The 27,651-nt window shown below is 34.1% G+C and overlaps 1 protein-coding gene across 2 annotated transcripts in view; it reads right to left on the bottom strand.

The window, feature by feature from the left end:
* The window catches only part of DTWD2 (DTW domain containing 2), a 109,653-nt gene extending 83,051 nt beyond the window's left edge, over positions 1-26,602 (bottom strand). Inside the window, exon 1 of one of the 2 annotated variants that reach the window (XM_074281539.1) lies at positions 26,308-26,602. In XM_074281539.1, the coding sequence (XP_074137640.1) occupies positions 26,308-26,543 (236 nt within the window). In that variant the 5' untranslated portion in view covers positions 26,544-26,602. The remainder of the gene's footprint in view (positions 1-26,307) is intronic. The other variant, XM_074281538.1, reaches the window with a different exon arrangement.
* Positions 26,603-27,651: the final 1,049 nt, after the last annotated feature.

Genomic DNA, 27,651 nt, shown 5'->3' with positions numbered 1-27,651 from the left:
TAGAATGAATCAAACAGTCAAAAAGGACTCCAAGAAACAACAAAAAATAACATAAAAATTAAGTCAAAAGACTGAAAAAAATAGAAAAATAAAACATAAGGCATTTATCTTACAGGAAAAATAATTCACCTAGAAAACATTAAAGAAAAAAATTCAACTTGAATGCTATGATTAAAACAAGGCTGGGACATAATATTTAAAAGAAAACCATAGGACAAAGTAGAAATAGAAAGAATCAACCAGTTATTCCCTGAAAAAAAAACCTCAAAATAAAACTCCCAGAAACATTATGGTCAAAATTCAGAGCTTTTAGGTCAAAGAAAAAAATACTGTAAGTAGCTAAATACTAAAAAATACTAAATACTAAAGAGTCACAGTCAGGATAATAGAAAATTTAACAGCTACCAGTATAAAGAAGCAGAGAGCTTAGACTATGATATTCCAGAGGGCAAAATATAGGCAAAGAATAACTAAGCCAGCAAAACTGAGATCCTACAAAAGAAAAATGTAATTTTGATAAAATAGAGGATTTTCATCCTGATGAAAAGACCAAAGCAACATAGAAACACTGAAGTTTAAACGTAGGAGTTAATAGAAACATAAAAAGGTAAACACAAACAATCACAAGAATAATATTTCTAAATTCAAATATAAATTGCATGTATTTGCTTGTATTTATCTCACAATCAGAATTCACAAGTAAACATCCATAAAACAAGGAGAAAAGTGATGGGGAAAGGAGAAACAGCTGACACATGAATGTCATTTTCATCTGAACTTATCAAAAGAGGAGAGACAACACACACACACACACACACACAGAGAGAGAGAGAGAGAGAGAGAGAGAGAGAGAGAGAGAGAGAGAGAGAGAGAGAGAGAGAGAGAGAAAATGAGACTAGGGAATAGAGCTGCATTTCTCTAAACAAGGAAATGTGGAAAGAGAAAGGAAAAGGGAAGTTAGAGGAGAGGCATTAGTTCTAAATAAAAAAACTATAGATATACAAAAATATTTATAGTTCATGTAAAGGCACAAAGAAAGGAATCTAAAGAAATATTCTTTAAATTAAGGAATTGCTGAACAAGTTTTTAGCCTGTAAATGTGATGTAATACTATTATAGAATATGGAATGATTAAGAGAATGATTTCAGAGAAACCTGAGAAGACTTATATAAACTAATAAAAGTGACATGAATAGAAGCAGAACAAATTATACAACTATAATACAACAAAAAGAGTTTGATCATCATTAATTACAAACCACAATTCCAAAGAATTAATGATAAAAGATTCTAGCTACCTCCTAAGAAAGAAGTGAAGAACAGAGTGCAGAATTAGTCATATTTTTTTTTGACATGGTCAGTGAACTAATTTGTTTGATTATATGTTTTTGTAACTAATTTTTTCTTTTCTTTTTTTCTTCATTTTTTCTAGGAGGAGGGTGTTGCTGGAATGAGAATAGAAATTTGTTGATTGAAAAGGAAAAAATATATATTTGAAAAGAAAAGAAAATATGTCCTAGAGAATGGGTACTTTAGGTTGAGGAACATATTCTTGGAGAAATTCCTTACCCAGTTTTGATTTTATTCTTTAATTTCTACCTCTTTCACCTCATCTGATATACTGACATTCTTCTCCTATTCCCTAACCTTCCTCTCACTTTCCAGTACTCCTATATTTGTTGTCTTCAAGAAGAATTTTGACACTTTCTATCGACGAATAGAAAATAGAAGACATGTTAATTAATTATTATTAAATATGGTTTCATTTTTGCATGACAAATTATATTGTACTGCTTTTAAAGAGTCATGGAATAGAAACAGTGAATTGTTGGCTCATAATATCATTGCACCTCTAAATAGTGACAGCATAAAACCTAAATCTTCACTTGCCTAACAGGTACAGAAAGTTCTTTATACAATCAGCCAACAGGATCTATATACTTTTTAAGCCATATCGTGATGAATGACATTTTTGCACTTAGTAGTAAAAAGATGTTAGTTGTTAGTAATAAGATGAGGAAGATATCTTAGAAAGAATAATTTTTGTTTAATATTAGCTTGCCATGTGCTCCTCTAAATTTGGGAGACTACACCTCTGCAAAATTGTGTATATTTTGATATACTATTGTCAACTACAACAATAAAGACCAAGGAAATTACAACAGGAAGAGAAGGGACCTAGTATTATTTATGAAATATTAAAGGTGTATAAAATCAAAGACCATCTTTGAATTTAACTTTATTCTTCTCTATTTTCATTATAAATGTATCTTTGAAAATATATTTAAATTTCATCCTGTATCTCAAAGAAAAAATTTTTCAGAGTATTTTTTAATCTAAAGTTACAAAATATTTTCCTTCAGCTATCTATGTATAGTTTTAAAATAAATGCCTACATACTAATTCTTTGATTCCAAACCAAGTCTAGACCATGGAGAACAGTTAGGAATGATAAATAACATTAACCAACGAGGAGAAAATACATTTTTCAAGAAAGTATTCTTAAAATTTGTATAAAGCATATGTATGAACATTCATACACACACACACACACACACACACACACACACACACTATTTTGGGGAGTAGGGACGCATTGAAAAACCACTGAAAGGGTCAGCTAGGTGGCGCAATGGATAAGAGCACCAGCCCTGAATTCAGGAGGACCCGAGTTCAAATTTGGTCTCGGACACTTAACACTTCCTAGCTGTGTGACCCTGGGCAAGTCACTTAACCCCAGCCTAGAAAAAAAAAGAAAAAGCACTAAGAGGGGCAGTTAGGTGGCACAGTGGATAGAGCACCATCCCTGAATTCAGGAGGACCCGAGTTCAAATCTGGTCTCAGACACTTAACATTTCCTAGCTGTGTGACCCTGGGCAAGTCATTTAACCCCAACCTCAGAAAAAGAAAAAAAAAAGAAAAAAGAAAAACCACTGAGAACTGAGCTATCCATACTCTCTACAAAACAAAATGAGGAAGAAAGATCAAAGAAAAGAAAAAACAACTCAACATGAACATAAACACACATAAACAAGCATGATGTGGTGCAGCCTTTAGAAATAACCCCAAGGTTACTTGGCCTTGGGTATGATGTGGTTAGGAATTATGTATTTCTTCCCATATGCTATCTTGCCTTAGATTACTTTATTTTTTTAATTTATTTTTTATTAATTTTATAATTATAACATTTTTTGACAATATATATGCATATGTAATTTTTTACAACATTATCCCTTGTACTCCCTTCTGTTCCAAATTTTTCCCCTCCTTCCCTCCACCCCCTCCCCTAAATGGCAGGAATTGCCATATATATTAAATCTGTTATAGTATATCCTAGGTACAATATATATGTGCAGAACCGAATTTTGTTGTTGTTGTTATTGCAAAGGAAGAATTGGATTTGGAAGGTAAAAATAACCTGGGGAGAAAAACAAAAAATGCTAACAGTTTACACTCATTTCTCAGTGTTCCTTCTCTGGGTGTAGCTGATTCTATCCATCATTGATCAATTGGAATTGGATTAGCTCTTCTCTATGTTGAAGATATTCACTTCCATCAGAATACATTCTCATACAGTATTGTTGAAGTGCATAATGATCTCCTAGTTCTGTTCATTTCACTCAGCATCAGTTAATGTAAGTCTCTCCAAGCCTCTCTGTATTCATCCTGTTGGTCATTTCTTACCGAACAATAATATTCCATTACATTCATATACCATAATTTACCCAACCATTCTCCAATTAGTGGACATCCATTCATTTTTCGGTTTCTAGCCACTACAAAAAGGGCTGCCACAAACATTTGGGCACATACAGGTCCCTTTCCCTTCTTTAGTATTTCCTTGGGATATAAGCCCAGTAGTGGCACTGCTGGATCAAAGGGTACGCACAGTTTGATAACTTTTTGGGCATAATTCCAGATTGCTCTCCAGAATGGTTGGATTCTTTCACAACTCCACCAACAATGCATCAGTGTCCCAGTTTTCCCACAGCCCCTCCAACATTCATCATTATTTGTTCCTGTGATCTTAGCTAATGTGACAGGTTTGTAGTGGTACCTCAGAGTTGTCTTAATTTGCATTTCTCTGATCAATAGTGATTTGGAACACTCTTTCATAGGAGTGGAAATAGTTTCAATTTCATCATCTGAAAATTGTCTATTCATATCCTTTGACAATTTATCAATTGGAGAATGGCTTGATTTCTTATAAATTAGAGTCAATTCTCTGTATATTTTGGAGATGAGGCCTTTATCAGAACCTTTAACTGTAAAACTGTTTTCCCAATTTGTTACTTCCCTTCTAATCTTGTTTGCATTAGTTTTGTTTGTACAAAAGCTTCTTAATTTGATGTAATCAAAATTTTCTATTTTGTGATCAATAATGATTTCTAGTTCTCCTTTGTTCACAAATTCCTTCCTCCTCCACAAGTCTGAAAGGTAAACTATCCTATGTTCCTCTAATTTATTTATGATCTCGTCCTTTATACCTAAATCATGGACCCATTTTGATCTTATCTTAGTATGTGGTGTTAAGTGTGGGTCCATGCCTAATTTCTGCCATACTAATTTCCAATTTTTCCAGCAGTTTTTGTCAAATAATGAATTCTTATCCCAAAAGTTGGGATCTTTGGGTTTGTCAAACACTAGATTGCTATTTTTATTCACTATCTTGCCCTGTGAACCTAACCTATTCCACTGATCAACTAGTCTATTTCTTAGCCAATACCAAATGGTTTTGGTGACTGCTGCTTTATAATATAGTTCTAGATCGGGTACAGCTAGGCCACCTTCATTTGATTTTTTTTTTTCATTACTTCCCTTGAAATTCTCGACCTTTTGTTGTTCCATATGAATTTTGTTGTTATTTTTTCTAGGTCATTAAAATAATTTCTCAGGAGTCTGATGGGTATAGCACTAAATAAATAGATTAGTTTAGGGAGTATTATCATCTTGATCATATTTGCTCAACCTATCCAAGAACACTTAATGTCTTTCCAATTATTTAAATCTGACTTTATTTTTGTGGCAAGTGTTTCATAATTTTGCTCATATAATTCCTGACTTTCCTTTGGTAGATATATTCCCAAATATTTTATACTATCGACTGTTATTTTGAATGGAATTTCTCTTTGTATCTCTTGCTCTTGGATTGTGTTTGTAATGTATAAAAATGCTGAGGATTTATGTGGGTTTATTTTGTATCCTGCAACTTTGCTAAAATTCTGAATTATTTCTAATAGCTTTTTAGCAGAGTCTTTGGGGTTCTCTAAGTATACCATCAGATCATTTGCAAATAGTGATAATTTGATTTCCTCATTACCTACTCTAATTCCTTGAATCTCTTTCTCGGCTGTTATTGCCGAGGGTAGCGTTTCTAGTACAATATTGAATAGTAATGGTAATAGTGGGCAACCTTGTTTCACTCCTGATCTTACTGGGAAAGGTTCCAGTTTATCGCCATTACATATGATGTGATATGTAATATGTAATATTCCTATGTAGTAGGAATGGATATTGGATTTTATCAAATGCTTTTTCTGCATCTATTGAGATGATCATATGGTTTTTGTTAATTTGGTTATTAATATAGTCGATTATGCTAATAGTTTTCCTAATATTGAACCAGCCCTGCATTCCTGGTATAAATCCCACTTGGTCATAGTGTATTATCCTGGGGATGATTTTCTGTAGTCTTTTTGCTAATATTTTATTTAAGATTTTAGCATCAATATTCATTAGGGCCTTAGATTACTTTATAAGGCCAAGATGCTGAGACAAAAAATTGCTGGCTATCAGATAATAATCTGCTGGTCAGTGACAATGGGGTTTGTGAAACTAATGAACAACAATAATGAAGTGCCTAAAGTTATCACAGGCTCAATACAAAATTGGGTGATCTAGAGATGTACCTCCAACTCTTTCCAGAGAATAATAGGTATTGCACCTGTTCTCAAAGAACCTGATCATTCCTCAACTCTACCTCTAAGTCATAAAATATCAGTGACAAGGAGCACCTGTTTCTCACTTTTCCTTATAGTACTGCTCCTGGCTCTATGCAAACTTCTTTTGAAATTTAGTCCACTTTAATTGGTGTTACAATTATAATAAATTTTGCCCCTTAACTTGGAGATGGGTTTGATCTGCAAATTCTTTTGAGGCATCTTGCACCGATGGTTTGGAATCTCAATATTTTTGGGATCTCCCTTGAACTACAACATACATACATGTAATACTTTCAAAATCAACTAAAATAAAAATAAGGGAAGTAAAATTGTTTCAATACAATAAAAAAATTACTCTAGAACAAATAACTCAGTTAAAGTGAAAAATAATAATTCACTAAACATTAAGCTTCTATGTTACTGGCAATGTGCTAATTCTGAATATTAAAAAAAAAAAAAAAAAAAAAAAAAAAAAAAGAAGCAATTCCTGATCTAAAGGAGCTAATGGTTTTACAACACACAAGCAATTGTGTTAAAAACAAGCTATTTGAAAAACAAATTAGATGAGTCAATAGAAAAAAAGGCACTAAAACTAAGGGAGAAAGAAAGGAGACAAAGAAATAATGAAATATATCCAAAGAGACAAACTTAAAACATTAGAAGAAATTAAAACATTGGCACTGATAAAAAAAAAATCCTAAACATAAGAGATTAAAGAAAGCAAAAAATCATAAGAATAAATCCAGTGAAAATTAAAAGGCACTGAGAAAGATCATGAGGAAATAACAACAAATTATTACTACAGAAAATACAATTGAAAATCTTTCTTAAAAATCAAAAAAAGCCTGTAAAAAACATAATGATAAATGTTGGAGAGAATGTGGGAAAACTGGGACAATAATACATTGTTGGTAGAATTGTGAATTGATCCAACTATTCTGAAGAGCAAATTTGGAACTATGCCCAAAGGGCTATCAAACTTAGCATATCCTTTGATCCAGCAATGTCTTTACTGGGCTTGTATTCCAAAGAAATCAACAAAAAAGGAAAAGCACCCCCACATGTGCAAAAATGTTTGTAGCAGTCCTTTTTGTAGGGGCATTCCCAACAGTTGGAGAATAGCTGAATAAGTTATGGTATATGAATGCTATGGAATATTATTGTTCTATAAAAAACAATCAGCAGGAATGATTTCAGAGAGGCCTAAAAAGATTTACATGAACTGATGCTAAGTGAGTAAAACCAAGAGAACACTGTACACAGTAATAACAAGATTATATGATGATAACTGTGATGGACTTGTCTCTTTTCAACAATGATTCAAGGCAATTCCAATAGATTGGAATGGAAACGGCAAGGTGCATCCAGAAAGAGAACTATGGAGGTTGAATATGGATCAAAGCAAAATACTTTCACCTATTTGTTGTTGCTGATGTTTGTTTACTTTGGATTTTCTTTGTTTCTTGTGTTTTTTTCCCTTTTGATCTGATTTTTTTTTTTGCACAGCATATAGAAATGAAATATGTTTAAAAGAATTGCACATGTATAACCTATATCAGATTGCTTGCTATCTTGGGAAAGGGAAAGATGGGTGAAGCAAGGAGAAAAATTTGGAACACAAGATTTTGCAAAGGTGAATGTTGAAAACTATCTTTGCATGTATTTAGAAAAATAAAATACTATTAAAAATAAATTTAATTAATTTTTTAGAAAAGGAATAAGGAATAGTCAATAAATCACTTCAAAAAGAATAATGATTCCCAAGTAATGCTATCATTGAACCTGGAATAATACACACACACACACACACATCACACACACACACACATACACACACATACACAGAGGCTTTTCCAAGTACACAATTTTGAGTTCATGTCTTGTGCATAATGCACAAGTTTTACAGAAGGCAAGATGGATACCTGAGACATAAATAGCTGCCATTTTAAAGTACATATCCACTTGAGAAAGCCTTCAAACAACAGTCAAGCAATAAGGATCTAAAATAACATATAATTCTCCATTCAAAATAAAATGGCTACAAATAAAATGTAAGAATCCTCAATTGGCCAGTTCCTGTTCCGCAGTATTTTTTTCCTCCCTTCTTTCCTTACTCTCTTTTTTCCCTATCTCCTTTCTTCCCTCCCTCCTCTCTTTATGTCCATATAGGGAATCATACCCTTACCTGTGGGTGCTCTGACTAATAAAATATAAATTTTGATCAATGAAACCTCACAAAATATTTTGAGATTTATGGGGTAGATTTTTCCCCTTTATCCTACTTATTAATTCTATCATTAAAAAACAAAACAAAACAAAACAAAACAAAAAAACCTGGAACAATTAACTCTTTTACTCCATGTAGTTTCCTTATGATTTCTTGAAATACAGTACTGAAAAACCAGGCCTTGATTAAAGCCTATTGGGATTCAAATGAAGCCTTAAATCCAAATCTTTCTGTCTCTTACTGATAGACCAATCATAGATCCCAGCCCAAGCTTCACTGGTTTATTATTTCGCTTTTGATCACTCAGAGTGAGTATAAATAAAAATTGTTTTTGTTCTAGCCAAAAATCCTGAGGATCTTTCCCTTCCAGTTTGATTTTTTTTTCTTTTTTTGTAGGCAAACTAGGCCATTTTATGCCTCATTTCTTACCTAGCCTTAAATCACTGAATTGAGTGTTGCCTCAGACAACCTGAAATATAGAAAAGCCTTAGCTTAAAAAGGCTAAAGTCTGCCATTGCTCTAGGATCATCTCTCCAATTTTCCTAATCTATTTTGCCATTAGACTCAGATGACTTTGGAGGAGAGAGTGAAGCTGATAACTTTTCGCAGTTCTACCTCACTTAAATCTAATTCACAGAAAAGTCAAGGCATTACTTTCTCAATGTCATTGTCTTCTTTGAGAATGAATGGCAAACAACAATAACTGGGGAGCTAGATGTCATAGAAAGTAGTCATCTTTCTGAATTCAAAGCATGCTTCAGACAATTACTAGTTATGTGACCCTAGGCATGTCAGAAATGGGATCCCAAAGAGTTGGACATAACTGAACAACAATAAGTTTTATATGATTTAAACAATCTGAGCTTTTCTGCTAAGGGAGAAAATAGAGGAAAATTATGTATATATGTGTGTATATAATTTCTCCTTCTCCTCACTGAGGACCATGTCATAAAATAAGAGCATTTTCAACTAATCTCATACTTAAATCTAATGAAAAAAGAAAATTAGCAACTGCCCAAAATTGCATGGTCTAAGTAGATAAGGAAATATGACTTTAATTCATGTAAGTTTCTAGTTATTATTTACTTAGTCTTCACTTATTGAATATCAACTAAAAGTAGGTAACCAAGATATGAGAAAGATGTATAAGATATGGCAGCTAAGTGGAGCAGTGTATAGAGCCCCAGGCATAAGGAGCACCAGGCATTAAGTTAGGAAGATCAGAGAGTTCATATGTAACCTTAGACACTTAGTTTTGGGAGCCTGGGGAAGTGACTTAATCTTGTTTGCCTCAGTTTCCTCATCTGTAAAATAAGTTGGAGAAAGAAATGGCAAATAATTCTAGTATCTCTGCCAAAAAAAAAAAAAAAAACAAAGCCAAATAGGATCACAAAGAGTTCAATGCAACAGAAAAACAACTGAACAATGACAATATAAAATATTCAAAACACATTTCCTAATTATAAATTCTTTAGCCTGGAAGTGAAAATCAAAAATATTCCTTCCTAAAAGAGCCCTTCCTATTGAAATGAAGATGCAACAGAGGGGAAAAAAATACAGTGAAAAAAGAGATGAAGTCTAGCTAGTTCAAAATTTTTTAATAATCTGTAAGAGGAGACACTTAACACTTTCTAGCTATGTAACCCTGGGCAAGTCACTGAACTCCAATTACTTCAGGAAAGGAAGGAAAGAAGGAAGGAAGGAAGGAAGGAAGGAAGGAAGGAAGGAAGGAAGGAAGGAAGGAAGGAAGGAAGGAAGGAAGGAAGGAAGGAAGGAAGGAAGGAAGGAAGGAAGGAAGGAAGGAAGGAAGGAAGGAAGGAAGGAAGGAAGGAAGGAAGGAAGGAAGGAAAGAAAAGAGAGAAAGAGAGAAAGAGAAGAGAAATAGAAAGAGAAAAAATAATCTGAAGGAGGCTCATTTAGAGAGGATCTGCCAAGAAATCATTCAGATTTTTGCTTTTGATAACAGTTTTTTTTTTTTTTCTTTGCTAGAGTTAACTTATTCTTTCTTCACTATGGTTGGCTTCCTTTCACTTAATTTAACAGAATTCTTTAATTATCTTAAACACTGCATTCATACCAACAGCAAAGAATAAAAATACTATTTTGATAGCATCTAATTTGCAAAATTAGAGATTATTTTTCCATTATTTCAAATTAAATTATGAAACAAACTAAATTTAAAAATGTTCTTAGTTGAAAGCTTTTGCTACAGTGTTTTAGCAATAATTACATAAGGTGCTCTAAATTCTCAGTATAAGAATCTAACTCTATTCTTGTTTCAAAAAATATCTCTCTGTACTACTGAATGCTAAGAAAACAACAAATAGCCAACCACTTCCAAACAAAAAAAAATCGGTTCCAAAAATAATGGTTACCAGAAGAGAACACATGAAATGTTCACTATTTAATAAGAGAAGAATTTTAAATCCAGTAACTTTTAAAATATTAAAACAAACTACTTTTACTAACTAGACAGGTTCAATGGATAGAACACTGAACCTAGCATTAGGAAGATCTAAGTTCAAATCTGATCTGAAGCATTTGCTAGCTATATAACCCCTGGCAAGTCCCTTAACCTGTAAAATCCGGGCTAGGTTTCTGGAGGTCTCCAAAAGGGCCTTAGTCTCAGCAGGATAGACACCACAAGAATGGACAACAATGGAGTCCAAAGTCTTTATTGTCTCTTCATGCTCTGACCCAGTCTCAGTTTCCTCCAGTAGTCTGACAGTCTGACAGTTCACTTTCCCCATAGTGCAGGAGTGCAGGAGTGCAGGAGGCAGGACAACTACCACGAGGCTAGTCAAAGATAGAATGTCTATCTTCCAGTCCTTCTTAGCCTTTATATACCTTATTGTAATTACATCATTACAGCATACTGATTATGTGTGAAGCCGAGTACAGTGGCTACAACGCCGAGTTCTCCAGCGAGGATATCATGGACGACCACAACGAAGAGAAATGCATCACGGAATCCGAGAAGAACGAGTGTGTGCAGAGACAGCTGCAAACATTGACAAATGAGCTGTCCCAGGCCAGGGATGAGAATAAGAGAACCCATAACGACATCATCCACAAGGAGAACATGAGGCAAGGAGGGGACAAGTACAAGACTCTGAGGCAGATTCAACAGGGGAATACAAAGCAGAGAACCGATGAGTTCGAAGCTATGTAAAAAACGCACTGTACAGCTAAGAGGCATGACTGTGGGAAAAAGCAAATCCGACCTTTTATATCACTGAACCATTATATCACCATACTAAGTACTAAGTATACATGTGAACTCCAGAACTATTATCTCATCAATTCCACTAAGTTAATACTTTGTTTCAAGTATACTTCTCCAGAGTTCCAGCTCTCTATATAACCCATTTGCCTCAACTTCCTGGTTTGTAAAATGGGATAATAATAGCACCTATGTTCAGATCAAATGAGATAACAGTTGTAGAGCAAGCACTTAGCACAGTGCCTGGCATATAGTAGACATTTTATAAATTCTGACTTTTATTATCATTATCATTATTACAATCTTGACTGAATTATTAGACGGACTGGGCTTTAATACATATTATTTGTGACTCTTGATAATTGAATCACAGAAACACAATACTATTAAATATTAAAAGTAAGGACTTGAATCCCTACTTCCTAAACATAACATAATATTATTGAAACCAAATAACATTGTATCATAATATCTCATTTAATCTTTACAAATTCATGAGATCAAATGAAAAATATACTTAAAGTGCTTTCATTTTAAGTCAACCATCTGATGAAAATTAGGAGCTATGGGAAAATATATATAAAGAACATAGGATTCATAATTACAAATTCTCCAATCTTGAAATGAAAGGGGAAACACCCTAAAATAATCATTCTTGATAAAATAAAGATGTAAAAGAGAAATTCAAAATTTGAGACTTCTAAAAAAATAGTATAAGGAAGAGATAATTTAATATTTAATACTAACCTATAAGTAATCTACCTTGCTTTTGAAACACCTGCCATTCTGATTTTTTTTTTCAGAACTGGCTTTTTCTTTCTTTTTCTTTTTTCTTTTTTTCTTAATTTGCTTTCTTTATTTACTATGGTGAACTTCAATTTATTCATTTAAACCTCATTCTATGCTCATAGCAAAATGATTATTTGATTTGAGAATACTTAAAATATTAATTATCTCAGCTATGGAAATATCAGTTATTACATTGTTATTATTCTAAAAAATTATTGGCCCTTAAGACGCATATGTCCCAGAATTTCAAGGACCTCCTTAAGTTCAAATATTCTGTACCTCAATAGTCTAAACCATAAAAATGTACCAGAACTTCATTATTTTTAGCAAACATTAACAAAATTAAAATGTCAGTAAACATTACAATAAAAATATAATCAAAAGTAACAAAAGGTTAACAGCCACAAAAGATCAAAAACATAGTTACTAGGCCTGGAGAGACTTACATGAACTGATGCTGAGTGAAATGAGCAGGACCAGGAGATCGTTGTATACTTCAACAATTCTATATGATGATCAATTCTGATGGATGTGGCCATTTTCAACAATGAGATGAACCAAATCAGTTCCAAAAGAGCAATAATGAACTGAACCAGCTATACCCAGTAAAAGAATTCTGGGAGATAACTATGAACTACTACATAGAATTCCCAATCACTCTATTTTTGTCCACCTGCATTTTGGATTTCCGTCACAGGCTAATTGTACATTATTTCAAAGTCTGATTCTTTTTGTACAGCAAAACAACTGTTGGGACATGTATACATATATTGTATTTAATTTATACTTTAACATGTTTAGCGTGTATTGGTCAACCCGCCATCTGGGGGGGGGGGTGAGGAGGGAGGGGAAAAATTGGAACAAAAGGTTTGGCAATTGTCGATGCTGTACAATTACCCATGCAGCATATATCTGGTAAATAAAAACTATTATTAAAAAAAAAAAAAAACATAGTTACTCATGATCATTCATGAATATTTGTTCGTATTATTTATAGCTATCACTAACCGCAACATATGAAGTGAAATATGTGTCTATGTCACTGATGACAACTGATTGGGATATTTGTGTCCTTAAACCATATTTTAACAAGAACATACTAAATAAATGGGGGGAAGAGATTTACAAAACAGAATGAGTTGGATCTACTTAAAGAATTTCAATTGGGAAAATATTCATTCTCCAAAAACAAAGAAAATATATTTACTTTTTGTATTTGTTGAATTTCATATTTATTTCAAATCATTTTGTTCAATAGAACTGTTCTGTACTTTTACTAAACATATAGTATGACTAAAGTAGTTTGTTTTGTAAAACTTTCTCATGATTAAGTTCACAACTAAAATAATAAATATTTTTGTCAGATCAAATTGTCAATTTTGGTTCAGGGAATATAATCCCCACAACCAATCAGTTCACAAAAGATTTTTTAAGCAATATATAATGAAATCTACAAACTGAGACAAAACTAGCAGTTTATTGTCAATGCTTTTCCAATCTCATAATAATATTGTCACTTTAAACAATTGTATGAGTCCTGGTACTTCTCTACTCCCTTCCTTTGACAGCTAAAACTTCTATGTGATATTTTTCCTAAGTAAATGTTCCAAACCCTTCTTAACCACCCCCAAACCAACCAAATATATGTTGATCCCAGACTATGTGCTGGTAAGCATTATATAAGAGAAGTTGATGTATAAAATTGTAATGAGGTGGATTCTATATAAGCATCTTAATTCATAGAACACAAAATTGACTAAATTTTAAAAAGAGTATATCAAGATTTACGACTGAATAGGAAGGATCATGCTGTAGAAAGCTTTTAAATCCAAAGAAGTTTAGATTTTATGTGTCAGGGCAATGGAAAGCTATCAAAACTATCTACTTTCTACTAAATGTCTATCATTTGAGGAATGTCTGAACAAATTATGGTATAGAAATGTAATGGAATTCTATAATCCATAAGAAATGACAAATGAGACAGTTTCAGAGAATAATGGGATCACTTATATGGACTGATGTAGAATAAAGTAGGCAGAAAAGAGAACAATTTATACAATTACTATAATTTAACATTTGAAATACTTAAGAATTTTGATCAATACATGCCAGAGGACCAATAATGAAAAATGCTACCTATTTCTGACAGAGATGATGCACTAAATATTGCAAAATAAGAGAAATTTTTAACATGCAGGAATCTATTTTGATTATGCAAATTTGTTGCAAGATTTTTGTTTTTCTTTTTTCCAGTAGGGGAATTTATTCAAAAATTCTTTTAATGACCATTAATTGAAAAGAATAAAATTTAATTTCAAAGAGAAAAAGGAAAAAAAAAATTCCTTAAAAATTTCCTTTAAAAACATGTTGATTTCAAATAGAAATTATTTTGCCTCCTTTTTTTTCTTACACTTATTCCTTCAATTTATTTTCCTTTTATAAATTTCCATACTAGTATATCTATGCTGGTTCTAACAGAAGGGAAATGGTCACCTTTGACTTATCCTTGATTTTACTGAGAAAGCTAATGTTTCTCTACTAGAAATACTAGTTTTTTGCTTCAAATACTTTTGATCATATTGATGAAAGGTCCTTTTATACGCTTTTAAATGTTTTTAACATAAATACTGTATTTTATAAAGACATTTAAGTGACTAATAATATAACCATGTACTTTTTTGGCAATTATTATATTTGGAATTTTCCTGCTATATATTTACTAAGTACATTTACCTTCCGTATCTCATGTAAATAATCTTCATAATAGAAGGATAAAGTAGTTACATTTCACAAATAAGAAAAATTAGATCCACAGAAATTATGTGATTTTTCTAAATAGATTGGTTTAGAAAGAAAAAGTAGTAGAATAGCTGGGCCTAGTGTTTTTCTGATTTATAAGGAATATTCTACACTAAATAAAATATGTACTTTTATAAGCTAGAATATAGACCTGAATAATCAGTTTTGCAACTTTAGGCAAATTATTTAATCTCTCTGAGCATCTTTTTCCTTATTTGTAAAAGGAGAGGGTCATACTAAATATATAACCAGAGTCCCCTTTTAGCTCAAAAATCTATGATTATTTAGAGTACAAGATGGAGATTCCAAGAAAAAGAATTAAGATTGAATAGCTACGTAAAACAGAGGCAACAAATTTTTCTAAGACCAAGAAGATTGCTGTTCTTTCCTTATGTTTCTGTTTTTCTTTCTAAAGAATCTTCGGAGCCCACTTATTACTTTTTCAAGCTATTTTCTCCAGATGTTATCCCACTGCTATCTCACCTATCACAACTTTTAAAAGTATGATCACTACTCTTATACTTCAAATAATTAGACATTTATTGAACAGTTGAAGAAATGATTTTAATTTTCCCCACAAGTTGGAAATCTTCAGGATAAGGTTGACTAACATTTGACTAAGAAATTATTAATGGCATCCATGTTATAATACTAAAGATCCAAGGGCAGTTGAGTTTTAGGGGAATTAAGTAGCAATTATAGACAACAGCACTAAGAACCACAGCAACCAATCTCCTAGTGTAGGTGTACCCATAGGTGACAATTAAAAGCAAGCAGAACCAAGACTTTAGTACAACATTTATATATGACTATACATTTTATTATAATTTTATTATAAGTACTAAACTGATTCTCACAGGAAAAGTGAGAGAATGAGACAGTTGAGACCTTAATCAAAAAGTAGCTTCCAGGATCTGTTGTTTCTGGACAATTTTCCTTGTGTCTCTGCATTCTTCCTGTCATATGTGTCTCCAGGGAAGGTTCTGGTAGCTAAGTGACACAGAGGATAAAGAGCTGAGTCTGTAGTCATGAAGTCCTAAGTACAAATTTGACCTTTAACAGTTACTAGTAACTGTGAGCTTATGATAATAACTTAATTTTTGTTTGCCTCACTTTTCTCATTGGTAAGATGAAAATAAAAGCAGCACCTATCACTCAAGAGTGTTGTGAGTATTAAATGAGATATTTGTTAATGCCTAGCACATGATACGTGCTATATAAAAATTATTATTATTGGACAACTCCAAAGGCTTTTAAAGTTTTTTTTTTTTCTCTGTTAGAAATAATTGGGAATTTGCAAGAATTTAAAAAAAATTTCATTTTCAAAATTGAAGACTATGTAGAATAAATTTGTGCTTCAAAGCTGTTTCTCAAAATGATATGACAGAAAGAGCACTGAATGGTGTTATAAAAATCCTACATTCCAATTACAATTCTGATACTTGCCAGCTATAAGACCTAGGATAAGTCAATTCATTTCTGAGACTTCATCCACAAAAGCAAGATAATACTAACTGTACTATCTCTTTTATTTGGCCATTATGTTAGCTTTGATTCTGTTCTCAAAGATGATTTCATGATATAGTTGAAACTTCCCCTATATAAATTTGTCTAAGCAGTTTGGTACCTTCTCTGAAAATGAAAATCTTAGAACAGAGGTTTTTAAACTTGTGGTCTGTGAACCAATTTTTTTTTTAATATATTAAAATTTTTGAGATTTTTTTTCACCTTTGTAATCATCTTTATTTCTATTTTATACTTTGAGAAGGGGCTTAAAGGCTTTTATTAGTCTGTGCAAAGGGCCCATGAAACAAAAAAAAGATTTAAAATTCCTTAGAAAATTGTTTAAAAAATTGAGAAATAAAACAACTTTCCCAGGGTCATGTTGGAGTAATTTTTTTGGTCTCAAGACCCTTCTGACATGTCTAAAATGTATTAAGGACAAAAAGTATTTGTTTTTATGTATTATTTCCATTGATACCATATCAGAAATTAAAATGTCTTGGTATCACTTTGAAAAGTTTTAACCTTTCAGAACCCCAAAAGGGTTTTAGAAATTCAGAATACACTTTTGAGAACCACTATATGATATCATGCTCCTTTTCATATATTAAAATGTCATTAGGGATTCTGATCAGTATAAGGACCAACCATGAAATCCAGAGAATTTCAGGACAAAAGATTCTAACCACTTCAATTTTGAGATGAAGCACTAAGGCATACTTTTTTTGAATGTGATCATGCTTGACTATTTGTTTTTTAAAAGGTGGAGATAAGGATGAGTATAAAAAGGAGATTTTTGCTGAATCATTTTTTTTTTAAAGTTCTGACAGGAGTGAGCCCTGAGACTATCCCCCAGACTTTTGAGGGGGAAGCCATGGGAGTGAACTCTGAAACTCTCCGGACAGAAACCCACCCTTCAGGGCACTTAAGTGGTTTCATTAAGATTAGCAGAGAACTTAAGTGGTCTCATTCAACTGGAAGTCTGGGGACAGTGACAACATTGAAGGAATCTCATTCTGGAAGCCCTACCCCCAGACTGCCAATAAAATGATCATTTTGAACTCCAAATGTTTGCAGAAGTCCAAAGTAGGAATTATGTTTTGCCAAGGAACCTCTCCTCTTGGCACAGCCGTCTATCAGTATTCTTGCCTGCTGTAAAGATATCCTCTTCTCAGTGATAACCTCTGTTTCTCTAACAGTGCCTTGGCTTCTTGGTGCCAACAATAAACTTCCCTTTTGCAATTCAGACTTTTCCAGTTCATGAATTCTTTCACATTAGACCTGAGTCGACCAGAGGGGATTCCCACAACTTTCTGCCACTAGCCACATCATAACTAAGTAACAATTCAAAAAACTCACAGCAGAGAAAGCAAAAGAACTCAATCAGAAAAATGAGGAATTGAGGGAATGGGAGCAGGACACATGTATATCTGTGGAATATTCTACTATGCCTAAAGGAAAGAGTTCAGGATCCATCCAAGGTTAGTTCTGTTCCAGCAGAAGTCTGAGGACAGAGACTGAAGTCTGTGAAATATGAATTGCCCAGAGAGGGAGAAGGCTAAGTAAGACAGCTTTGAAATCTAGCCCTCAAAGAGGGCTCACATTCAAAGAGAAAAGAGTGAAAAAGTGATCATTAGGCAAATATAAAGGGGGAAGGGAAATGACTGAAATTACCAAATATCTCAGGAAGAACTTGAATAATTTGAGCATAAGCAGATTAAACTAACAGAGAAGATATTAATAACAGAAGGGAATGTGACCTTGAGACCATTCCATATAAACAAACTATACTGATCACAAAGATAGGATAAAATATGGCAACTTAAGGAAGAACATCCAAGTCAAAAAAAATCTATACATCATAGTGTATGATGCACACTGTGATGCAAGGAACAATTCAAAAAACTGCCCACAATTTCTAAACACTGAAAACAAAGATCAATGGAAAGAATTCACAAAAAAACTATAGCATAAACTCCTGATGGTTAAACTTAACAATGTCAATGGCAAACAATAAATTGTAAAAATGACCAAGAGAAAGACCTAAAATAAAGGAAAAGAAATTTTAATAACCCAAAACTACTTTTCTAATCGCCAAAACCACAGGAGATTATAATGTGTTCTGAAGAGCAAAAGAATTTAAGATTCAACCCAAGATGACATATCCTGCAAACCTGAACCTAAAAAATAATGACAAAAAAAAAAAATTGCTATTGAAGATAAAATCTCCTGGGATTGTAGGTGATATTTTGAAATTCTAAATTTGTTTGAAAATTTGAAATTTTAAAAACTTGCCATAAGAGGGGAAAAAAAAAAAAAAAAAAAAAAAAGACAAGGACCTGATTTAAAAAGCATCAAAACTGGTCCTTCAGGCCTTGGTCTGAGAGCATATACATGATACAGGATAACAAGTCAGTTTTACTGCAAGTAATTGTCAGTTCTCAATTGTAGCAAGTTTTTAGAATCAAAGCAAATTGTCAATAGAAGCCATGAGCATAATTTAAATAATAATAATAATAATAATGTGGTCATTATTTCCTAAAGTAGGTATTTGGCCTAATCATCTATCTGTTGCTAGGTGTATATGTTTGTCTATTTATTTTATCATTTTTGTTGTTGCTGACTTTTGTGGTAGCCATCTTTATTTGTGAAACTTTACCTATAGGGGACATAACTGGTTCGGATAGATGGCTCTGCTACCTGAGCCCAAGAAGAAAACTTCCAATAAATAAGAAAGAGATGTGTGTGGAAGGCTATTCTCAAAGCACTTGGTGGGGTCTTCTATTCCCAATATGTATTATCCAAAATCATTAGAATGAAGGGAAAGAGAGGAAACTGGGTGATATCATAGTAAATATTCTATGAGAAACAACTGTGTTTCCAGGAGAAAATACTGAGTATTGCCTTGGTAAAAGATATAAATAATTAAGACATCAAAAAATTAGCATATGTTCTTGGTCTTGGTTTGGAAGAGTCTGTTGGAGACAGGTTTCATGGTTTCTCCTAATAGCCCGGGGTTATGAATCCCCTATATGAGGCAACTTTTTACCAATATGGTTCAGAAAACTCTGTCCAAAATCATTAAAATAGAAGCTACAGTCTTGGAATTAGAGTGATGTCAAGAGACAAGGATGGGAACTGGAGCCTGGGAGGATAGGTCAGATCCTGAAAATGAAGTAAATCAGGAAACTGAAGAAACTTTCAACTGATGAAAGGGGAGGGGGGAGGGGATTGAATGAAGTAAGCTGTGAAAGCTATCTCACAAAATGGAGTGTGTTCTAAAAATTGAGTGAAGGTGGGCTGTGCCCCAGGCCCAAGTTTTCTTTCTCCAGAGATTACGTAGTTTACAAAGAATGGGATCATAGAATCCTTTTCTTGTGAGACTAAAGTAGGACCACTTTGGCATTAAAATTCTCATATAAAGTAATTTAGTAATCCTAAAGATGTGGTTGGGTTAGACGGTTTTTTCCTCATTTATGACTTAGAATGTGAGGTCATTTGGCTTAACTAATCAGGGCAAAGATGCAGCCTATAGGGAGTGTTACCTCAGACCTTCACTTGTGGGAAGGAGATGCCCCTTTCTCATGAAATCATAATAAAATTCCTTTCTGCTTTTACCTTGAGAAGTCCCTTGATTTTTTTGAGCTAGTGGTCTTTGTCCCACACAGATATATACTTACCATTTAAAACACAGGATTTGTAAATGCTTTTATGATTTTTATCCATAAATACAACAGGATAATTTTCAGAGGCAAGAGGTGTCAAGCCATGCTGGGTTTTGTTCATCTCACAATCAATCAGAGGTTTGAAATTAAATAAATTTCTCCATCAATTATTAAAAATATAGCTAACTTTTACTTGCATTAAAAAGTAGGGTAGTGGGATTTCTAAATATAAGGATGCAGAACAGTGGTGAAATAGTTGCCAATTCACATGGCAACTGTTGGCAGCAAAAGGCAGCTTAGAAGTACTGATGGAATAAAGAAATTGATCTGACATTAAAAATTCACTGAAGATAAACCACATAAAATGGATAGTTTAGAGTTAACTGTACTTACCAATAGGGAACTTGTAAAAAATAACTTAAAAGGTATTATTTTAAAGTGCTATGTAAGGGTTAAGTTATGTAAAATGAATATGTAGGAAAAATTATTTTTAAACTCTAAAATACAATAGAAATTGTCATTTCTGCAAAAAACTACTCAAAATGCATATGCAGGAACCATTTTTAGATTTGAGTATTATGGCAGATGTAAGTAATATCTTAATATCTCTCTGGTACTCTTAAGTATAAATACATTTAATCCCAACCCCTCTACCTATTGCTAGTTTGTTACTTTATTCTCTCACTAGATTCAAAGGCAATCTAGTAGGTATGAATAACAACTCAAAAAATTCTTTAAAAACCAAAATCTCTCATAAAATTTTTAATTAGCTCTATGTTCCAATTCTAGCTTATCAGAATGAACTAAAGGATCAATTATGAAGAAGAAAAAGATACCAAAAGCATGGGGGAAAGAATATCAGTTATATTCATACCAAAAATAAGTCTACCAAGAAAATATAAATAACTACTGACCTATATATCTATTTTTCCCATCGGTTAAAAAAAACTTTACAAAACTCATCTATATATGAATGTTCACTGAGTATTAGCAAGAAAAAGGTTTTCATAAGCAGACTATATATAATATATATATATACATATATATATGCATATATATGTATATATAAAACAGACTATATCTTGAATAACTTGCATGCAACAAAAAATAATAGCATCTAAGTTATGGAAGATTAAAAGGACTTCTTTGTTTCATCAAGGACCGAGTTTGAGATTGGATTACATCAATTTATATCACTCCAAATTGGCTTATTGTGATTTTTTTTTCCAGCTCTATTCAGCAGCACATGAGTAGGAAAGGAGGTACATGGTAAGATTAAGCCAAGATTGTATTTGATAAGGTATGTACAATAAAAGGACAAAGGTATATAATTCAAGGGGACAGTATAGAATTGAACTAATTATTGCATTGAGCCTGGAAAAGGAAAAGAATTAAGTTATAACTGGGGTGATGGTCTTGGACAATACCAAAGAATAGAAGAAAAATCAAACCAATTGAATATAGAACTATATGAATACTTCAGAGTTGTTAGACATTTTACAAATTTCCACATTGTATCTTTTAATATATACACATTATTAACTACTCAAATGGCTTTTACTGTAAGAGGAGCAGTTCATCATCCCTATTGACCTAAGAATCATTACAGATATAAGACAAAGACTTAATATGGAATTAGTATGGCAGATTTAACACCATGTTAGGCCTTTGCTTTGAGTTTCTAAATCTTTTAAAATTATTATTAATTTATGGAATAAAATAAGCATTTCTATAACATAATACAATAAAAAGATTATAAATGAAATTGTAAATCTACTATACACAATTGTAAATCTATTACAAACACTTGCTGTTTCTTTCAAATATAATGATATTATCATATAAAGCTTTTTTTTTCCTTCCCCTAGAGATGGTTACCATTAGAAATAAATAAATGTGTTTATGTCTCTCTCTATATATATACATATATACATATACACACACATGTACATACACACACACACACACACACACACACACACACACATATATATATATATATATATATATATGAATATATGTAGAGACTTATTTTAAACATATTTCTATATAAAAGTTCTTTTTGGGGGGTGGTTCAAATTTTTTTTTAATCAAAATTTAGGCCTAAATTGAATTGGGGAAAATCACCAGACCTTATAGGTATGACCTAAAGAATATCCTTTATGAATATGAAATGGAAGTGATAAATAGATTTAAGGGATTAGATCTGGAAGAGAACGTATCTGAAGAACTATGCATAAACATCTGCAGTATTGTAGAAGAAGCAGCAGCAACCAAAAAAATCCCAGAGAAAAAGAACAAGAAAGCAAACAGATGACTAATGAGGATTTACAAATAACTAAGGAAAGAAGGAAAGCAAAAAGAAAAGGAAAATGATTAAGATATACCCAACTGAATACAGAATTCTAGAGAATAGTAAGGAAATATAAAAGTTTTCTTAAATGAGTGGAAAGAAAAGATATAGAAGAAAACAATAAAAATAGGAAAAAGTGGAAAATCTCTTTAAGAAAATTAGAAATATAAAGGTAATGTTTCATGCAAACATAGGCATGACAAAAGACAAAAAAATGATATAAGTTCAACGAAGTAGGAGAGATTAAAGAGAGATGGCAAGAACATAACAATACAAAAAAGATCCTAATATCACCAGTAAGCATACTGATGTGGTTACTGATCTAGAGCCATACATCCTGGAAAAACAAAATCAAGCAAGTCTTAGGAAGTTCTGATAATAATAAGGCCAATAGAATTAATGGAATTCCAGTCGAGCTATTTAAAATTCTATAAAATTATGCTGTTAAAGAGCTGCATTCATCTGCCAGCAAATTTGAAAAATTCAGCAGTGGCCAGTGGATTGGAAAAGATCAGTTTAATGAATCAAAATAAAGAAGGACAATGCCAAAGAACGTCTAAATTACTGAACAATTGTACTCATCTCATATGTCAGCAAGGCTTTGTTGAAATTCTGCAAGGTAAGCTTTAGCAATATATGAACCAAGAATTATCAGAAGAGTAGCCTAGCTTTTGAAGATGGAAGAGGAACTAGAGATCAAACTGCCAACAGTCATTGGATTACAGAGAAAGGAACCTGCAGAAAAATAGCTATTTCTGCTTCATTAATTACACCAAAGCCTTTAACTATATTGATCATTACAAAATGTGACAAGTCCTCAAAGTGATGGGAATACCAAATCATCTTACTTGCCTCCTAAAGCACTTAATGCAATCAAGAAGTAACAGTTAGTAGTGAACATGAAACAATTGACTGGTTTAAGTTTAGAAAAAGAATACAACAAGGCTGTATATTGTCACTTTATTAATTTAAATTATATGCAGAGTAAATCATGCAAAATGCCAGGCTAGATAAATCAAAAGACTGAATTAAGATTGCTAGGAGAAAAAAACAAAAATCTCAGACATGAAAGTGATACCACTCTGATGACAGGAAGTAAAGAAAAATTAAGAAGCCTCTTGATGAAGGTAAAAGAGGAAAGTGGCTTGAAGCTTAACATCAAAAAAAACAAACAAACAAACAAACAAAACAAAAAGATCTTGGCAATTGGACCTATCATTTCCTGGCAAACAGGGAAGAAGAAATGAAAACACTGTCAGATTTTACATTTTTGAGCTTAAAGATCATTGTAGATGGTGACTACAGTCATGAAATTAAAAGACATTTGCTCCTTGGAAGAAAAGCTATGGTAAATTTGGACAGTATACTATAAAGCAGAAATATCACCTATGGCAAATGTAGAATAAAGACTGGAAATCCTAATCTTTGACTCCTAAAATATGGGATCCTGGATGTTCCAAGGGATGTATGTTGTTAAAGTCTATCTATAAAAGATCTTCCAATATAAAGAAATGATGATGAGCAACACTAGGAATATCAGGACTATAACATAGATGCAGATCAGGTTAATTTGCATAAATGTAGCTATGAGGTCATGATGCTCTTGCAAGGAGCTAGTCTGTTTACAAGGTCAACGCTGAGACTTGTTCAATAACTTTCTGTTCCTTGATCTATCAGTAAAGAATATTCTTTCGTACTAATCCAGGTATAAAAGAAATTATGTTTAAAGAGCTAAAAGAAAACTTAAAGATAATCTAAATAACCTCTTAATTTTATAGATGAAGACTCAGAAAATTCAAGTGATTTATTTGGGTCATATTAGCTAATAAATTGCAGAACTAAGATTTTAACTTGAGTCATCTATCTTCAAGCCCAGTGCTCTTCCCAGTACACACTGTTTTTTGTCTTGTTTTGCTTTTTCTCATAACAGGGACAGGGACTGGATCTGTGATTTCGTTATTGTTGAACTCCTGTGTCAAGAAATTCAATCTACCAAAGTCAACATTTTCACTCAATTTTATACTCTTAACACTTCCCTGAGGGGAATGAGAGATTAAGTGACACAGTCAGTTTCAGAAACTACAAGTAAACCCCAGTCTTTGCCAAGCCACCCTGAATAATCCATTCACCTTTCTAGATCACTTCACAGTTTATGAAAAACTTTTCTAAATCCATCTCGGAAAAGGTGATACAAATCTGTATTCATTTTAGAAATGAAAAAATTGGGGCTCAAAGAAATTAATGGATTTGTCTGTTTTAAGTGAACCAAAAACTGCCAGAGTGGGCATACATACTTATTTATAATATATAAACATTTGGCACATATCGGGATCACTTAAAATAGCATCGCTAATGTGTGAACTGCCAAGGACATTCTTCTGGGAGATGCCATTCGGTATTCTCAACCACAGGGATGGGAGTAGTGTTTTTCCATTAGCTTCATAGCTGTAACAAATTGTCCTGGAAACTATCCAATTCCAGCAAAACTCGCTATACCTCTGGCAGTGTCCAAAAGATAAGGTTCCACTGACTCACAGGACTGACAGCATGAGCTCCGCTGGCTGGCCTTTCCCGCCCTCCCCACACCACTCCGTAATCCCCACGGCCCGAGAAATGATTTCGGGGGTTTGGTCTGTTTCGTTTGAACTTTTCAGTTTTAGATTAAGACGGGGTCCTGCTATGGAGACCTTAGAGGCAAGCCATTGTAAGCAGCCGGGTAGGAAGCCTACAGGAGTGAGAGTATGCAAGCCCAACGTAGGTCTGTCTTTAGTGGGGCTGTGATTTAGAGGAACTGAACTAAATTGTAAAATCTAACCCCCTTTTCTTCCTCAGGGACTGAAGTGGACTGTGGCCCGCAGGTTTTGAGAAGAACGGTAAATGCTTGTATATTTGTTCTTTAAAAACCTTTAAAGTAAATATTCTTTGATAAGAGCTAATTACTACTAGGTAGTTGGATCTAACTGGGGAAAGAGGACCTTGTATTAATAAACTAAACCTAAACTCCCTTAAGGGTTACTAGAACCTGAGAAGGGGTGGAATGTAGGATCTGGCTCTAGTAGGGACCAATAAAGTTATTTATACATGCGTATACACACAGATGTCAGGCTACTTGTCTGCTGTATGATACATATCTAGACACAATAGCAAGTTAATGTAAACACATATACAAAGTACACACCACACACACATTTTGAGATTGCAAATATCTAGAGAATTCAAATACAGTAAAATTCATTAGCACTAAGATTACATAATTTAACGTGTAATTTGTGTATTTCAAGATGCTTTAAAATTCAAGTTACCACCTTAAGTGATGGCAGTTCTGCTTAAATAAAATAGGTACTGTTTCAGCCAATTAGTGATCTCCCCACCGTGTCCCCTAATGGTTTAAATGCCACGAAGACTTTTGGAACACCTTGTATTCTAATCTGTGCCAAGAGTCAGGAATGTGGAGGAAAGCCTGCACCTATTTCTTACACACAAAAAGTCCTTCATTTATAAACGTACAAGTCCCAGATGAAGCTACTCCTAGAAAGATAGGGAAGTTAGTGAGAAACACTTAGTCCCGGCAACACGTGGGTACTAAGGGTCTCCTCAGACAGGAAGCACTTCTCGAAGGGTGAGGGGCGGGGAAGGAAAGGACATGGATAGGCGTTAGTGACCAGACCGGGCCTGCGCCACCACGCTTTCGTCTCCAGTGCCACGCTTTTTACTCCGCAGGAAGAGCTATGCACGCGCCGTCCTCCCAGAGCCCACCCCTCGCGATCGCGCAGGCCCCGCCCCATACAGCTTGCTACCGGGATCACCTGCAGCGGCTGCATTCCGGCCTCCTCAAGGCTTGCTCTACCGGCAGCTCCCAAAGCCCATCTGCGCAGTCGCCGCCATTCTCCGGGTCTGGGAAGGAAAGCGTTGCTGTGGCTGACTCCACGGAGCTTTCGCTCTCCCTTGCCTTCTCCAGCGATATGAAGGACTTCGTTACCCCTGCGATAGATCCTGCCAATGCAGCCTCCTTTGAGCCATCAACCGCCTCTTCCGTCTCCATGACGTGCTCCGGCAGTGAGATCGCCGCGACGCGGGGCTGGCACCACTAGGTGGCGCCAAAGGGCCGGAGAAAATTCTCGCCCGCGCGGGCTCAATCACGTCAGCCGGGGGAGGCGGGTTCTTCGGGCGGCCCTCGTCGGACCCGCGCCCGCCTCGCGGTCTGAGGCGCGCCCCCGACGCCGGATGCCCGGAGGTCCGGGAAAGTAGAGAGGCTGTGCAGGAGTGATCCCTGCTAATCTGAGTAGTCTTTTGCGAGAATTCTGCCTTCAAATCCCGTCTCGCCGAGTTGTCAGATCACTTCTTCACAGATCGGGAACTGAAAGGCACCAAGGCTCATTTTACTGATGAGAAAACTTGGAACGGGGGTGTTCCAAAGACACAGAGCTGAAACCGAGCTTAGCTTTCCATCCTAATATTTTATAGATAAGGAAACTGAGGTTCACAAAATGCCTCCCTCCCCCCCCCAACTCATATAAGTAGGCACAGAGTCCAGATTGGATTCTTGGTTCCCTTGCGGGTCAGGCCCCTTGAGGCGCACATTGCTTTTGTACCATTTATTTGGCTCCTTGGCCCCAAATCCGGAATGACCTACCAGGATACTGAACAGAAAGAATTAACAGTCCTCTCTAGGAATTGAGGGGGAGAGGGAGAATCAATTTCTGGGTCACATGTACTGTGTATGAATGAAGAAGTAACAAACTTCTGTACCCAAAAAGTTTGCAAGAGTGTTGTGTGGGCAACTGTTGATCATACTCCTTACGGAGGCTGCAATCTGATGGTTCTGTTTCTCCCACCCTTGAACTTCAAGTCGGCCCATTAACCATGGAGTATCCCAAGATACTTCTCTCTCTTTTATATAAGTTCTCCCACTTGGTGATGTCATCTGTTATCATTTGCTCAGTTATAGCTAGGCATATATGATTCGCAGATGCATATGTGTATGTATGCATGTATGTTTTGCCCTAATACCTGATATATAGTCACTTCTCAACTCAATGTGTCCAAAATAACTCACTTTGCCTCAGAGCACTTTCTCCTTTCCAACCCGTTTTTCACTACCTTTAAACAAGTCATCTATACCATTCTCAGTGTCTCCTCCTACATAATGG

Source organism: Sminthopsis crassicaudata, chromosome 1 (assembly GCF_048593235.1).
Source record: "Sminthopsis crassicaudata isolate SCR6 chromosome 1, ASM4859323v1, whole genome shotgun sequence".
Taxonomy (NCBI): domain Eukaryota; kingdom Metazoa; phylum Chordata; class Mammalia; order Dasyuromorphia; family Dasyuridae; genus Sminthopsis; species Sminthopsis crassicaudata.
The sequence above is the reverse complement of the archived record's forward strand: the minus strand, read 5'-3'. Positions and strand labels throughout refer to the sequence as shown.